The sequence below is a fragment of the Microcaecilia unicolor genome, chromosome 2 (assembly GCF_901765095.1).
Source record: "Microcaecilia unicolor chromosome 2, aMicUni1.1, whole genome shotgun sequence".
NCBI classification, from domain to species: domain Eukaryota; kingdom Metazoa; phylum Chordata; class Amphibia; order Gymnophiona; family Siphonopidae; genus Microcaecilia; species Microcaecilia unicolor.
The window spans coordinates 29186283-29202656 of NC_044032.1; the positions used below are offsets into that span (position 1 = coordinate 29186283).

At 41.4% G+C, this 16374-nt stretch overlaps 1 protein-coding gene across 4 annotated transcripts in view; it reads left to right on the plus strand.

Moving 5' to 3' along the window:
- The window catches only part of LOC115462835 (ubiquitin-associated protein 2-like), a 473475-nt gene that overhangs the window by 378751 nt on the left and 78350 nt on the right, over positions 1-16374 (plus strand). For all 4 annotated transcript variants that reach the window (XM_030192869.1, XM_030192870.1, XM_030192871.1 and 1 more), the window contains one exon: positions 11494-11572. In XM_030192869.1, coding sequence (XP_030048729.1) covers positions 11494-11572 — 79 coding nt within the window. The remainder of the gene's footprint in view (positions 1-11493; positions 11573-16374) is intronic.

Genomic DNA, 16374 nt, shown 5'->3' on the forward strand with positions numbered 1-16374 from the left:
CCTCCAAGGTTACAGAGAATTTGTTTAGTTTCTCCGACTCCCCCGCTTCAAATATTCTTTCCGGCACCGGTGTCCCCCCCCAAATCCTCCTCGGTGAAGACCGAAGCAAAGAATTCATTTAATTTCTCCGCTACGGCTTTGTCCTCCTTGATCGCCCCTTTAACACCATTTTCGTCCAGCGGCCCAACCGACTCTTTGGCCGGTTTCCTGCTTTTAATGTATCTAAAAAAATTTTTACTATGTATTTTTGCTTCCAACGCTAATTTCTTCTCAAAGTCCTTTTTTGCCCTCCTTATCTCCGCTTTGCATTTGGCTTGGCATTCCTTATGATCTATCCTGTTACTTTCAGTTGGTTCTCTTCTCCACTTTCTGAAGGATTGTTTTTTGGCTCTAATGATTTCCTTTATCTTACTGTTTAGCCACGCCGGCTGACGTTTAGTCTTTTTTCCCTTTTTTCTAATACGTGGAATATATTTGTCCTGAACCTCCAGGATGGTGTTTTTAAACAGCATCCACGCCTGATGCAAGTTTTTTACTCTGCGAGCTGCTCCTTTCAGTCTTTTTTTCACCATTTTTCTCATTTTGTCGTAATCACCTTTTCTATAGTTAAACACTAGCGTACTTGATTTCCTAGTTTCACTTCCTTCAATGCCAATATCAAAACCGATCATATTATGATCACTGTTATCGAGCGGCCCTCGTATCGTTACCCCCTGCACTAGATCATGAGCACCACTAAGGACTAAGTCTAGTATTTTTCCTTCTCTTGTCGGCTCCTGAACTAGCTGTTCCATGAAGCTGTCCTTGATTTCATCAAGAAATCTTATGTCCCTTGCGTGTACAGATGTTACATTAACCCAGTCTATATGCGGGTAATTGAAATCCCCCATTATTATTGTGTTGCCCAGTTTGTTTGCGTCCCTGATTTCCTTTAACATTTCCGCATCCGTCTGTTCGTCCTGGCCAGGCGGACGGTAGTACACTCCTATCACTATCCTTTTCCCCTTTGCACATGGAATTTCAATCCACAGTGATTCCAAGGAGTGTTTTGTTTCCTGCAGAATTTTCAATCTATTTGATTCAAGGCTCTCGTTAATATACAATGCTACCCCTCCACCAATCCGATTCACCCTATCACTACGATATAATTTGTACCCCCGGTATGACAGTGTCCCACTGGTTATCCTCCTTCCACCAGGTCTCAGAGATGCCTATTATATCTAATTTTTCATTTAGTGCAATATATTCCAACTCCCCCATCTTATTTCTTAGGCTCCTGGCATTCGCATATAGACATTTCAAACTATGTTTGTTGTTCCTAAGTACATCATGCTTAGTACTTGACAGTATTAATTGGCAATCTTTTGTCTGATTTTTATTGTTATTTAAAGATACCCGATCTACTACAATCTCTTTTGCAACCTCACTATCAGGATACTCTATCTTCCCTGTTATGGTGATATCTTTGAAAGATACCTTATCCCGAACCATGCTCTTTTGAGCGACTGTCGGCCTTCCCCCCATTTCTAGTTTAAAAGCTGCTCTATCTCCTTCTTAAACGCCGATGCCAGCAGCCTGGTCCCACTCTGGTTAAGATGGAGCCCATCCTTTCGGAATAGGCTCCCCCTTCCCCAGAATGTTGCCCAGTTCCTAACAGATCTAAAGCCCTCCTCCCTGCACCATCGTCTCATCCACGCATTGAGACTCTGGAGCTCTGCCTGTCTCTTGGGCCCTGCGCGTGGCACAGGTAGCATTTCAGAAAATGCTACCCTGGAGGATCTGGATTTCAGCTTTCTACCTAAGAGCCTAAATTTTGCTTCCAGAACCTCTCTCCCACATTTTCCTATGTCATTAGTACCCACATGTACCAAGACAGCCGTCTCCTCCCCAGCACTATATAAAATCCTATCTAGGTGACGCGTGAGGTCCGCCACCTTCGCACCAGGCAGGCAAGTCACCAGGCGATCCTCACGTCCACCAGCCACCCAGCTATCTATATGCCTAATGATCGAATCACCAAGTACAACAGCTGTCCTAACCTTTCCCTCCCGGGCAACATTTGGAGATATATCCTCGGTGCGAAAGGATAATACATCCCCTGGTGGAGTGTAAATTTTAAGGGGCTTCGACGTTAGCTTCAGAACTTTTAGTACAGGAACAGTGCTGGGCAGACGTTAACAGTCTGTGCCCTGAGAAAGACAGGGACAAATCAAACTCGGGTATAGATATAAAGTATTACATACCATGTAAAGTGAGTTTATCTTGTTGGGCAGACTGGATGGACTGTTCAGGTCTTTATCTGCTGTCATTTACTATGTTACTACTATGAGATAGTACCCATGAATACATATACAGAATGGCTTACAGAGGGCAAGAGCATCGGATAGAGAAGAACTATTAAAGACAAGACCATACACGAACTACTCCATACATAGTCTGTACAATCATTTACTTGCACTTGGCAAGCCACATTCAAAGAGCAATTCAAAAATATCGCCATACCGTAGAGGGCACAAATGTTTTCAAGATAAACAATTAGCTGTTGCCTACTCGAGGGGAAGAAATTTCAAAGATAGACAGTTCCATCAGCCCTGCAGACTCCAACACTCCTACAAACTGCGGAATGTCATTTAGGACATCACAGCTGCGGTTAGAGCAGCATTTGTGTGCACTCGATGAATATTTTAACATTTACACATCCACAATCACAGAGACAATATATATAAGAACACAATTCAGACTGTAATACATTGCAGGTAATTTATATCATTGTTTGCCCGTGTGCTCCTTTATATATAGGAAAGACAAAACATATGGTAAGGACCAGAAGCATAGAGCATCGAAGTTGCTTGAGTCACAATATAACAAATGCTCCATTGGTCGAGCATTGGAATCAGGCAGGACACAGAATCAACGACTTGAAGTTATTTATTTTCAGAACCCTTAAAACAAAGTGGAGAGGGGGTGACAATTTGCTGTTACATACTGAACAGATTAATCAACTGAACACATTAACACCACATGGTCTTAATATGGACCAAATATTACTCAGTTCATGTTTATGTAACACTGTCTCTATGAGCTTTTTTCTGTGGCACTGTTAGTTCATGTTTATATTATGTGCATCTAAATCGGTTCTTATTTAATATGATCTAGGTCTTTTTAGGGCCAGTTTGTGTCTTATGTGTTTTATTCCAAATGTTTCATTATGTATTTTAATTGTCTCATTATTTTATTTTAAATGTTTTATTATATATTTTAGAGCTCTGTTATTATCAAGTGAAGACTTCTAAATTATGTAGCACATTTAATTGTTTATGTACATTAGCAATGACATTTAATCTATCTGTCAAGGCTCATTCTCATATCACATATCCCTTACTAAGCCTCATTTTTAGCAAAATTCCCACACCAAGCCTCTTAAGCCTCATTTTCATATACATTCCTTACCAAGCCTCATTTTCAACAAAGTTCCCTTACCAAACCTTATTTTCAGCAAAGTTCTTTTGAGTCCTAGTCAATCCTCGGTTTCATACCTACCTTACGATTGGTAAGGTAGGAAGGGATCCTCAGGATCTTAGCCTTGAATGGGTGGCAGAGACGGTTGGGAGGCGGGGCTAGTGCTGGGCAGACTTATACGGTCTGTGCCAGGGCTGGTGGTTGGGAGGCGGGGATAGTGCTGGGTAGACTTATACGGTCTGTGCCAGAGCCGGTGGTGGGAGGCGGGGCTGGTGGTTGGGAGGCAGGGATAGTACTGGGCGGACTTATACGGTCTGTGCCCTGAAAAAGACAGGTACAAATCAAGGTAAGGTATACACAAAAAACTAGCACATATGAGTTTATCTTTTTGGGCAGACTGGATGGACCGTGCAGGTCTTTTTCTGCCGTCATCTACTATGTTACTATGGTACAGCTGTTCTCAAGCCTCATTCTCACTGGAGATTGTTAAACAAGCAGTGTTCTTCTACTATAAAACATAACCAATTTTTACTCTCTGCTTTCCCGCAATTTAAGCGATATTCTGAGATGTCAATGGACAGTTTTGGTAAGTGCCCTTTGCTTTAGCTTTTAATTCAATATTTTGTGTCTTCTTTAGCCCATCAGGCACTTCTGTTTCTTCATTATAGTAGTACCATAGAGCGTGGTAAAAGCTGCCTCTATAAAGATGTGGCTGTGCTTCTTACATCTGCTATTATAGATATGTAGTATGTTTTAGCACATTCTTGGCATTGGTGTCCACTACTTTTGAAATACATACCACTGGTGTATTCTTTCCTTTTTTTTAAATCCTTTTAAAACCACCCTTTTTTTCAAATCTTTTTCATGGGGTTACTTTATTTAACACTTGCCCCATTTGGTCTTTGTTGTGGTGGTGTATTACCTCTTAAATTTTGCTGCTTAAAAATTGTTTTCTGCTTGGCTTTCTTTTGTTTGGATTTTGCAGCAAAGGTAGCTTTCCAGCTACAAGATTGCACAACAGAAAATATCCACAATTGTCACAGGTTAGTTTTCATATTTCTTTGGCCACTTTGTTACTCCCCTTTATATATAAATACACATAGATGCACTATACCTCGTTACACTTTAAATATTCCACTCATTCTCTATGAAGACTTTCTTTACACAACTTTGAAAGTATTTGGCTCATTGTTTTGATGCTTTATCAGCTTGGTTCACTGTTTAGTTTATCATTATATTAATAGTATTTTAATTTGTTTTTGCACTACATATGCTGACATGTTTTTAAGTGCACTCCAAGCATTCCTAATTTCCATTTTTGCATATATGTGATCACACACTTGTCCACAATTGTCAAATATACCATTAGACAAACGAAAAGATTATATTACAAAAATGTAATTGGACCAAATTACAAAGACACACACACTTTTCCAACTGGTGAATAATCTACTAAGTACTACACCAGTCACAACCAACAGCAAAGACGCACCAGGAGTAGACAGTCTCGCGAGATACTTCAACGAAAAATCATACAACTGCGACTCAAGATACCTGTCAGTACCATCGACTATGCTGAACTCCTCGACTGTCTAGACCCAGAACCTGGCATTCACCCAGCAGACAGAACCTGGACCAATTTTGAGTCAATATCAGAGGACATCATCTCCCAACCTCTCAAACGATTTGCCAAATCTCACTGCAAACTAGACATATGCCCAAATAACCTTATGACATATGCTCCTTAAAAATTCATAATAGACATAACGAAACACTTGAATTACATGCTACAAAATGGACTCTTCCCGAAGGAGAAAGGAAATATTTTGCTCACCCCAATACCCAAAGGCGCAAGGAAAAGCGCCAGTGAACTAACCAACTACAGGCCAGTAGCATCCATCCCCTTAATAACCAAACTAACGGAAGGGTTGGTGACTAAACAACTCACAGACTATCTAAACAAATTCTCAATATTCCACGATTCCCAGTCAGGATTCCGGTCTAACCATAGTACTGAAACAGGACTAGTTACTCTCATGACTGAATTTAAACAAACAATTGCAACTGGAGAGAATATACTACTTCTACAATTCGACATGTCAAGCGCCTTCGACATGGTTGATCATGAAATACTTCTACATATCCTTGAATACTTCGGAGTAGGAGGAAACGTTCTCAATTGGTTCAAGGGATTCCTAACCACACGATCATACCAAGTGACATCCAACTCGTCTACTTCAGCTGCATGGACACCTGAATGTGGAGTCCCACAGGGGTCCCCCCTCTCACCGACTTTATTCAAGTTAATGATGATACCCTTAGCCAAACTACTATCAAACCAAAACCTCAACCCATACATATACGCAGACGACGTAACGATTTACATCCCATTCAAACACGATCTAAAGGAAATCTCCAATAACATCAACCAAAGTCTCCAGATCATGCATTTATGGGCAGATGCATTTCGGCTGAAACTTTACGCAGATAAAACCCAATGCCTAATACTCCTCAACATAACAAGAACAAATTCACCACCATTAACAAACCAAATTTGAATCTTCCAATTTCGGACACCCTAAAAATTCTTGGCGTTACCATCGATTGATACCTAACACTTGAGAATCACGCGAAAAACACAACTAAGAAGATGTTCCACTCTATGTGGAAATTAAAAAGAGTAAGACCTTTCTTCCCAAGGTCAGTTTTTCACAACCTGATACAATCTATGGTGCTCAGTCATCTAGACTACTGCAACGCACTCTACGCCGGCTGCAAAGAACAAATAATCAAGAAACTTCAAACAGCCCAGAACACTGCAGCTAGACTCCTATTCGGTAATACGAAAGTGCTAAACCCTTACGAGAGAAGCTACACTGGCTCCCACTTAAAGAGCAAATCACGTTCAAAATATGCTCCTTAGTCCACAAAATCATTCACGGAGATGCACCAGCCTACATGTCAGACCTGATAGACCTACCACCTAGGAATGCCAAAAGATCATCCCACACATTCCTTAACCTGCACTTTTCCTAATTGCAAAGGTCTAAAATACAAACTAATGCACGCGTCAAACTTTACCTACTTTAGCGCACAGTGATGGAACGCATTGCCGCGCAACTTAAAAATGATCTACGAACTAACGGACTTCCGCAAACTACTGAAGACCCACCTCTTTAACATGGCATACCACAAAAATCAACCAATGTGAATATACACTACTCCACCACATACATTCAGAAATGTTTCACAATATCTGCTTGTTATATTCCTATCACTATCATGTTACCAAAAATCCTGCTGTAATACTAATTATCAATTTTCTATATACTTCCATTATTCACGATGTATTGTAAGCCACATTGAGCCTGCAAAGAGGTGGGAAAATGTGGGATACAAATGCAACAAATAATAAAATAATAAATAACTAACACTTTATGAACACTGTAATTTCATTATACAATCCCTTTGTTTTTGCATGACATAATGTATCATTTTATGTGTCCATTCATGGCCATTATGTATGTATATACAGTTTGCTCAATTTGTATGTGTATATATATATAATTTTTTTTTTTTACATATGTAAATATGTTGACTCCTGAGGCAGGCATACCATTGCCAAAATATGGAACTATGTCCATTCTTTTATATCTGAGCATTGTTAATAAAAAAAAATTATCTACTCAGCTTTTGGTGTCCCACGTGGATTGGTTGCCCCATGTCCCATCTCTACTCCTTGGACAGCAGGAGATTTATCGATGACATTTTTTTTGGTTTGGAGTGGATCTCAGGAACAGTTATTTGAGTTTGTAATGCTACTATTGAATTTGGGATGGTATCAAAGGCATTTATTTTACTTACTAGCTAACTGTTGTGATGCGTAGCCCATGCGGTTCTTTAGAGAAGCAGCCCGTTTTTAATGTGGTTTATCTATGTTTCGGAATGTATTTACCTTTTGTATAAATGTGATCTATCTAAATTGGCATTCCTTTCCATTTCTATTTGGTTATTTATTATTGTAAACCACTTTGACCTAGCAGTATAGCAAATTATAAAATCAACATAATAAACATTATAATCAATCCATGCTACATTGAGATTTCTGCCTTTCTTAGCTATGATGCTGTTAGTCAATATGATCAAAAAATAGTAATGCGATGCTGAGCTGAAGCAGTCACAGGTGAGACGAGCTCCTGGGCCCATCACCCTGCCACCAAATCCATTGCCATGAAAAGTCTGTCATTGAACCCTGAAAACACAGGTGAACTCATCAAGATTTGGTAGTGCTTACGGTTTTTTGGGGGGTGCTGGAGTGTATGGTAGCAAGACGACAGCTTCTAGGATGGTGGAGGGGAACTCCATGGGCTGACCACCATCAGTTCAGCCTGGGTTGCCAAAATTGTTAGCAAAGTTAAGGAAGCCAGAGAATCTTCAATTGATAACAGGTTGCAAAAAAATTTCGACAACCTTTAGACATAAAGGATGCATACTTCCACAGTTTAGAATTTACAGCCTACCAACAGCACATATCTGATTTGGAAGATCAGACTCAACAAGTTGAGGAGTTGCAAAGGAACCTGCAGTCTAAAGTCACCCATCTGGAAGAAAAATTGGACAATCTCAAGAATCACTCTCACCATAGTAATCTGAGGTTAGTGGGTTTGCCAGAGTCAATAAAAGAAATGGAGATTAGAGGCTTCCTGAAAATGTGACTGATGCAGACATTGCATCTGCAGTCAGCAGGACCCCTAAGGGTTCAGTGTGCACATAGACTGGGTCTGCAGAGACCCTCGGACACCCATCCTAGAGTGGTCTTCCTTAAATTGGTCAACCATATTCACAAACCACAAATTGTCACTGTACTTTGCTATGGGAAAATTAAATTTGTTTAGGTTTAGCATCAGATGTCTCAAAATTCCTAGTACAAGGGTGTTCCAGGTACTTGTGCTTGTAGAAGTGCCAACCGCCACCTGAAACTGAACATGACCAAGACCAAGCTTATTGTCTTCCCACCCAAACCCACTTTCCCTCTCCCTCCACTCTCTATCTCAGTTGATAACACCCTCATCATCCCCGTCTCATCTGCCCGCAACCTCGGAATCATCTTCGACTCCTCCCTCTCCTCCTCTGCGCATATCCAGCAGATAGCCAAGACCTGTCACTTCTTCCTCTATAACATTAGCAAAATTCGCCCTTTCCTCTCTGAGCACACCTCCCGAACTCTCATCCACTCTCTCATTACCTCTCGCCTTGACTACTGCAACCTAGTCCTCACTGGCCTCCCACTTAGCCATCTATCCCCCCTTCAGTCCGTTCAGAACTCGGATGCACGTCTTATCTTCCGCCTGGACCGATATACTCATATCACCCCTCTCCTCAAGTCACTTCACTGGCTTCCGATCAGGTACCGCATACAGTTCAAGCTTCTCCTACTAACCTCCAAATGCACTCGATCTGCAGCCCCTCCTTATCTCTCTACCCTCATCTCCCTTTACGTTCCTACCCGTAGCCTCCGCTCTCAAGACAAATCCCTCCTCTCAGTACCCTTCTCCACCACCGCCAACTCCAGGCTCCGCCCTTTCTGCCTCGCCTCACCCCATGCTTGTAATAAACTCCTTGAGCCCATACGCCAGGCCCCCTCCCTGCCCATCTTCAAATCCTTGCTCAAAGCCCACCTCTTCAGTGTCGCCTTCAGCACCTAACCACTACACCTCTATTCAGGAAATCTTGACGGCCCCAACTTGACATTTCGTCCTTTAGATTGTAAGCTCCTTTGAGCAGGGACTGTCCTTCTTTGTTAAACTGTACAGCACTGCGTAACCCTAGTAGTGCTCTAAAAATGTGAAGTAGTAGAAGTAGAAACGCTAAATCCAGTATTACTGCTAAATTTCAATGTGTAAAGAAAGCCTCATTCATATGTGTGTGTATGTTTTATATAGATAGATATTGTGTATACATATGCATTTGGTCTAAACTGCTGTACTAATGCTTTAGTTCATGTTGGATGAAAGATACTAGATTAAGCCATATCATATTAGCAGTTTCTTTTGGTCTATCACTCTGAATATCTAGTGGTGGATATATGAATGTTCTAATACATTGTCTATTAATGGGTTCATTTGTAATGTGCTGACATAAGTATCATATATGCTTATATTTGATCATTTTACTATTGTTTAGCTGTTAACAAAGTTGTAAATTTTATGTCAAGTTATACCTGCTATACTGATCCTTGGGTGATGGGGTTAATAAATTTCAATAAATGAGTTAAATATCCAAGAGAATCTGAATTCATTGAGAGATTAAGGATTCTTGCAAGTAGAGAAATCTCAAGAAAGATTTTCTTAAGTCAGTACCAAGAGATGATGATGATGATTTCTATATTTGATTGTCTAACTTACTCTATACTCTACTCTATCATTTATGAACTTTAATGCAAAACTATTTGGAGGGGCATAATCAAACGCGAACGCCTATGTGTAAGGACGTCCATCTCTGAGAACGGGTCTGTGAAGGGGCAGGCTGAAGTGTATTTTCGAAAAAAAATGGACGTCCATCTTTTTTTTCGAAAATACATTGGATTAGGGTGTTTTTTGAGCTGGGCGTTTTTGTTTTTTAGTGATAATCGAAACCGAAGCGGCCCAGCTCAAAAACGACCAAATCCAAGGCATTTGGTCGTGGGAGGGGCCAGCATTCGTAGTGCACTGGTCCCCCTGAGATGCCTCTATGCCAGCCTCAAATATCATACCTAGCTCCATGACAGCAGTATGCAGGTCCCCAGAGCAATTTTAGTTTAGTTGGTGCTGCGTGGGACCCATGCAGAGAGGAAAAATCGGAAGAAAAAAAAAAAACAAGCAAGCAAGTGCAGTCAGGGACGTCCAAATTAAACCGATAGTAAAAGGGGGAATTGAACCAACAACCTTCTGATTATAAGCTCAGTGCTCTAGCCAGTGCACCACTGTTTAGACGTCCTTCCCTTTCCATTAAGTCCCTCCAAGTTTCTGTCAGCCAATCACAGCTCATTTAGCTGACATCAGTGTCAGCTAAACAGCTGTGATTGGCTGACAGAAACTTGGAGGGACTTAATGGAAAGGGAAGGATGTCTAAGCAACTGAATTATGTGGTGCACTGGCTAGAGCACTGAGCTTGTAATCAGAAGGTTGCTGGTTCGATTCCACCTTTTACTATCATGGTAATTTAGACGTCCCTGACCACTTTTTTTTTTTTTTTTCTTCCGATTTTTCCTCTCTGCATGGGTCCCACGCAGCACCAACTAAACTAAAATTATTTCGGGGACCTGCATACTGCTGTCATGGAGCTGGGGATGACATTTGAGGCTGGCTTACAAGTTGGAAAAAAAGTGTTTAACGTTTGGTTTTTTTTTGGTGGGAGGGGGTTAGTGACCACTGGGGGAGTCAGGGGAGGTCATCCCCGGTTCCCTCCAGTGGTCATCTGGTCATTTAGGGCACTTTTTTGGGACCTGTTCGTGAAAAAAACGGGTCCAACAAAAGTGATCTAAATTCTCTCTAAAAACACCTTTCTTTTTTCCATTATCGGCCGAGCACGCACATCTCTGCTCACCCGATAACCACGCCTCAGTCCCGCCTTCACCACGCCTCCAACACGCCCCCATCAACTTTATTCGTTCCCGCAATGGAGTGCAGTTGGAAACGCCCAAAATCGGCTTTCGATTATACCGATTTGGGCACCCACGTGAGAAAGACGTCCATGTCCCGATTTAGGTCGGAATATAGGCATTTTTCTCTTTCGATTATAAGCTGGTTAGTAATTTACCTTATCATTTATGAACTCTAATGCAGTATCACTTTGTATTTCTTAACCTGGAAACGGCGATCACCACTCCAGCACAATGTAAGCCACATTGAGCCTGCAAATAGGTGGAAAATGTGGGATACAAATGCTACAAATAAATTTGAAATGATGCACACGTGGGGGAAGCATTCAAGTGGCTACTGTGGAACACGTTTTTAAATATTGTTTGATTACATGGTTGAATATTTTAATTTTCAGGATTATTATGGAATTACATTCCCTGCTCCTGCAGCCCTGACTGGCAGAGATGGAGGCCTTGCTAGCAACCCATACTCAGGTTGGTTCTAACCTTAGACAATTGGCAACATATGTAGAATGTTCAATGAGTTGTGTTTTGCAAATAGTACATATGAGTATTCACGACAATGAGGGAGAAAGTATATGATGACAAGACAAAAAAAAAGACAACGGGGGTATTAGTAAAGTAAAGGAATAAAGTGGGATTTGTGAAAAGGCAAACTAGGAAAATGCAAAATGTTTACATTTTTTGCTAGTTCTTTACAGAAGAAGAAGAACAAGGTGTTGAAAATTGAAAAGGTCAGACAATCACTATCCTTGAATTTGGTGTTTGATTGAATTTCTGACCTTGCTATGCAACACCAATCAGGTAATATCCCAGGGGATAGAACTTGGAAATATGTTTGTTAGATTCTAGTAACAGCTTTGCAAATATTGTTAAACTCTCCCAAACATATTGTCCTATTGACAGTTGCTCTTCATATCTTTTAAAACAGGCTCCATCAGAACGTTTCCTCTGGATAACCATCTTAATGAATAAGATACTTCAGACCTGTAAAATTGTGTTACCTCCAGTACCCAAGTCATTGGATGCAGATTTGATTAAAGTTGAGAATTATGGACTGGTGGCGAGTATTCCATGGATGGCTAAACTATTGGAGTTTATAGTCGCTAGGCAACTATCTGATTATGTGGATATTAATGGTTGTTTGCATTGGTCTCAACATGGTTTTAGACGTTTTTACAGTACCGAGTCTTTGCTTATTTTGCTTACTTCAAAAATAAGAGTTTCTCTGTGTAGGGCAACAGGTGATTTTACTTCAATTTGATATTTCCTTGGCTTCTCATACCGTGGACCATGACACTTTGTTGCAAAGACTGAGTGAAATTGGTATTTCTGGGAGAGTGCTAAATTGGTTTATAAGCTTATGGAAGAATAGAACTTACTGTTTTTCTAGATATGGAATAGGACTACTGAATGGAAAGATCCGTGTGGAGTCCCGCAGGGCTCTCCCCTTTCACCTCTTTTATTCAATATTTATTTAAGTCCATTGAGTCAACTTCTATCGGGTACAGGAATGTATATTTCTCAACCTAACTGTCTGACAGGGAAATGTTAACATGAAAATCTATTTATGTTTAACTCCTTTCCATTTCAGAAAGTGTTTGCTTCCTCAACCCTACGTTATTTCAAATAGCCCATGTACCCATATTATTCTAAGGGGGTGTTTTTGGGGTGTTCATGATTGTTGAGAGAGTCAAAAGGCCTATGAGTTTATGGGGTGAGGCACAAGGCTAAAGATTCATTCATTCGAGTATTTATATACCACTTAGACCTAAGCGGTTTACAGCTTCACTTTACAGGTACACCTACATAAGGTACATAAGTAATGCCATACTGGGAAAAGACCAAGGGTCCATCGAGCCCAGCATCCTGTCCACGACAGCGGCCAATCCAGGCCAAGGGCACCTGGCAAGCTTCCCAAACGTACAGACATTCTATACATGTTATTTCCGGAATTGTGGATTTTTCCCAAGTCCATTTAGTAGCGGTTTATGGACTTGTCCTTTAGGAAACTGTCCAACCCCTTTTAAACTCTGCTAAGCTAACCGCCTTCACCACCTTCTCCGGCAATGAATTCCAGAGTTTAATTATACGTTGGGTGAAGAAAAATTTTCTCCGATTTGTTTTAAATTTACTACACTGTAGTTTCATCGCATGCCCCCTAGTCCTAGTATTTTTGGAAAGCGTGAATAGATGCTTCACATCCACCTGTTCCACTCCACTCATTATTTTATATACCTCTATCATGTCTCTCCTCAGCCATGTCTTCTCCAAGCTGAATAGCCCTAGCCTCCTTAATCTTTCTTCATAGGGAAGTTGTCCCATCCCCGCTATCATTTTAGTCGCCCTTTGCTGCACCTTTTCCCATTCTACTATATCTTACTTGAGATGCGGCGACCAGAATTGAACACAATACTCAAGATGCGGTTGCACCATGGAGCGATACATCCTCACACCTGTTTTCCATACCTTTCCTAATAATACCCATCATTCCATTCACTTTCCTAGCTGCAGCAGCAGCACATTGAGCAGAAGGTTTCAGTGTATTATCGACGACGACCCTTTCTTGGTCCGTAACTCCTAACGTGGAACCTTGCATGATGTAACTAAGCACAGAGCCGAGCCTGCATGCTTTTTACCACTGCTGCTGCCCTAACCCCAACGACGTAAAATAGATGACTTTTAAAATTCGGAGGGAGGGGGCCTGGAACTCAATGGGAGGAGGGAGGGAACGAACGTCTGGTGGGTGAAATATTGGGGGTGCTTGAGCACCCACGGAGTCGGCGCCTATGATTACAAGAGCTAAGTGTTTTTAAGAGGCAACTTAAGGCATACTTACTTGCTCAAGCATATTTTGATATTGATTAAACTTCCTATGGAACAATTATCTGGATACTATGTTTGTTATAGAAGCTGGGTAATTTTGTGAAGCTAATAGGATTTGTTGTTTGTCGCTGTCCTATATTACATTTTGTATGTTTGTTGTAATAGGTTAATAGGTGGGATATAAATCAAACATATAAATGGCAAGTGACCGACTCACCTGCAAATGCGCAGTAGAGACGTCCCTCTCTGTCCCGCCCTCGCGTCAAGATGTCAGAGGGCGGAACAGAGAGGGAAACAGAGTCAGACTGTCGGACGCTGCCACTGGAGCCTGAAAATGAACATCGCACGAACCAACCTCTCCCCCCATCCCCGCCGCCGCTCCCGCCCCCCTCCGTATCAGGCCCCCTGCACTGACCTGACAGCGCCTCTCACCTCCATGTGGAAGCGCTGCAGGCAGCAGCAGAGCGCTGCAGGCAGCAGCAGAGCGATCTGCTGCCTGCAGCGCTTTCACACGGAGGTGAGAGGCGCTGTCAGGTCAGTGCAGGGGGCCCGGCACGGAGGGGGGAGGGAGCGGCGGCGAGGAGGGTAGCTGGAAATCTCGCCCGTTTTAACGAGCTTAACAGCTAGTGAATAAATAAAATATAAGCGATTACCAAATAAAATTGCTTTCCTGTCAAAATGAACAGATTGAGGACTCTTTTTACGAAGTGGCGCTACCGATTAGCATGCACTGAATGTGAAGAATCACATGAGAATTGAATGGGCTTCTTCGCATTCAGCACACGCTAATCGGTAGTACCGCTTTGTAAAAGGAGTCCTCAGTCTATTCATTTGAGGTCATTTGAAGTTTTCATGCAATTATGAATAATATTTCTTAGCTTTTTAATTTAAAATTCCTGAAAATATTTAAACTACTTTTTAAGATTTGTTTCCTTTAGAAAAATGATAAATGATAAAAAGGTAATTTGAAAGACCTTAGTTAAGCAGTAATTGCACATTCTGTAGAGCTCAGACATTGAATGTGCCTTGAAACTGAGACCCCTTCTTGCCCTTTGAGAGATGCTGTTTCCACAACAGAAACAAGATGCTTTATTACAGTCTATTGTATTTGGAGAGGGTTCTTCATTTTCTCAAAGGATAAGTAGAATATAATAATCTTACGTTTGGGTGACATGATCTGACAGAGCCTGCATGAGAATGCTCTCCAGATTGTGTACAACAGCTTTTGAAAACATTGCACCACACATGCGCACACATCTTCCTGCCTGCCACTATTGTGTGAGATGTAGCTAGTCACCATTTTTCTGAAGGGTGAATCAGTCACACTCTTCTGTGCTCCCATTTGTAATTTTCTTCTATCCAGTGTGTAAGTCCTGAAAGGATCTTTGGCAGTTCTGTTTCCTTTCTTTATCTCTTTGTTTGTATTTAGGCCTTTAGATAAATTTTCAAACTTGTTTGATTTTGCTGCAGCTGTTTTTCCTGGCATGTCCCAGAAAAAATTTCTTAGTGGCTTTAGATAGTGTGCCAGGTGTAACAGAACCATATCCATTATGGATATTCATAACTGGTACCTGCAGTACCTGGGACCTGATCATAATTCCTCCTCTTGTGTCTTGTGTTCATGGATATAAAAAAAAGGGAATCAAATGTGGAGAAAAAAAAAAGCACAAGATTATTTTTGACAGAACTAAGCCCAATCTATCGACATCAGTGTGAGAAACATTGGTCTCCATGGCTCCAGGAGCTGCATCGGACACTGGGAATGCAATGGTATAGAGAGTGTAACAATCACCCTCAACAGTAGAACCTGTTGCGGTTGGTCATCCTCTGAACCCCTCCCAAAGAAAAAGGATTTGTCCTTATCCTCATTGGTGCTGAAGAGACAAGAGATCCACGGTATAGCAAAAAGTTCAAACAGCAAAACAAAATGTACCAGGAGCCTTCGAAAAAAGGGGATAAGAATTTTAATCGAATGTATAGATGAAACTATCCTAGAATGGGTCCATTCTAGGATTGTTTCATCTATACATTCGATTAAAATTCTTATCCCCTTTTTTTGAAGGCTCCTGGTACTTTTTGTTTTGCTGTTGAGACAAGGGATCCAGACATCAGGGAGAAGCCAAGGCACACCAAGGTTGCTCCCCTTTAAAGTGCAGTGCCAAGATCATCAAGGCACCAAGGTCACCAGTGCCCTTGAAACACCTACAATGTGAGGACCACTTATGGAGGAAATGTCCTCGTGGAGGAGCGGAGACATAGCTTCCAATGTTTCTGAAGTCTCTCAGGGGGAGGGGCCACTCCAACTGTATTGCCATATTTTTTGTCAATGGCGGCTTTTCAGCAGCTCATGAGGAAGATCACATGGCGTGCTTCTTTGCCCAGCACAGAACTATGGTTTCAAATGCATCGGTGCTGAGGCTCAAAGCGGTGCAGCTAATTCTTGAAACCCA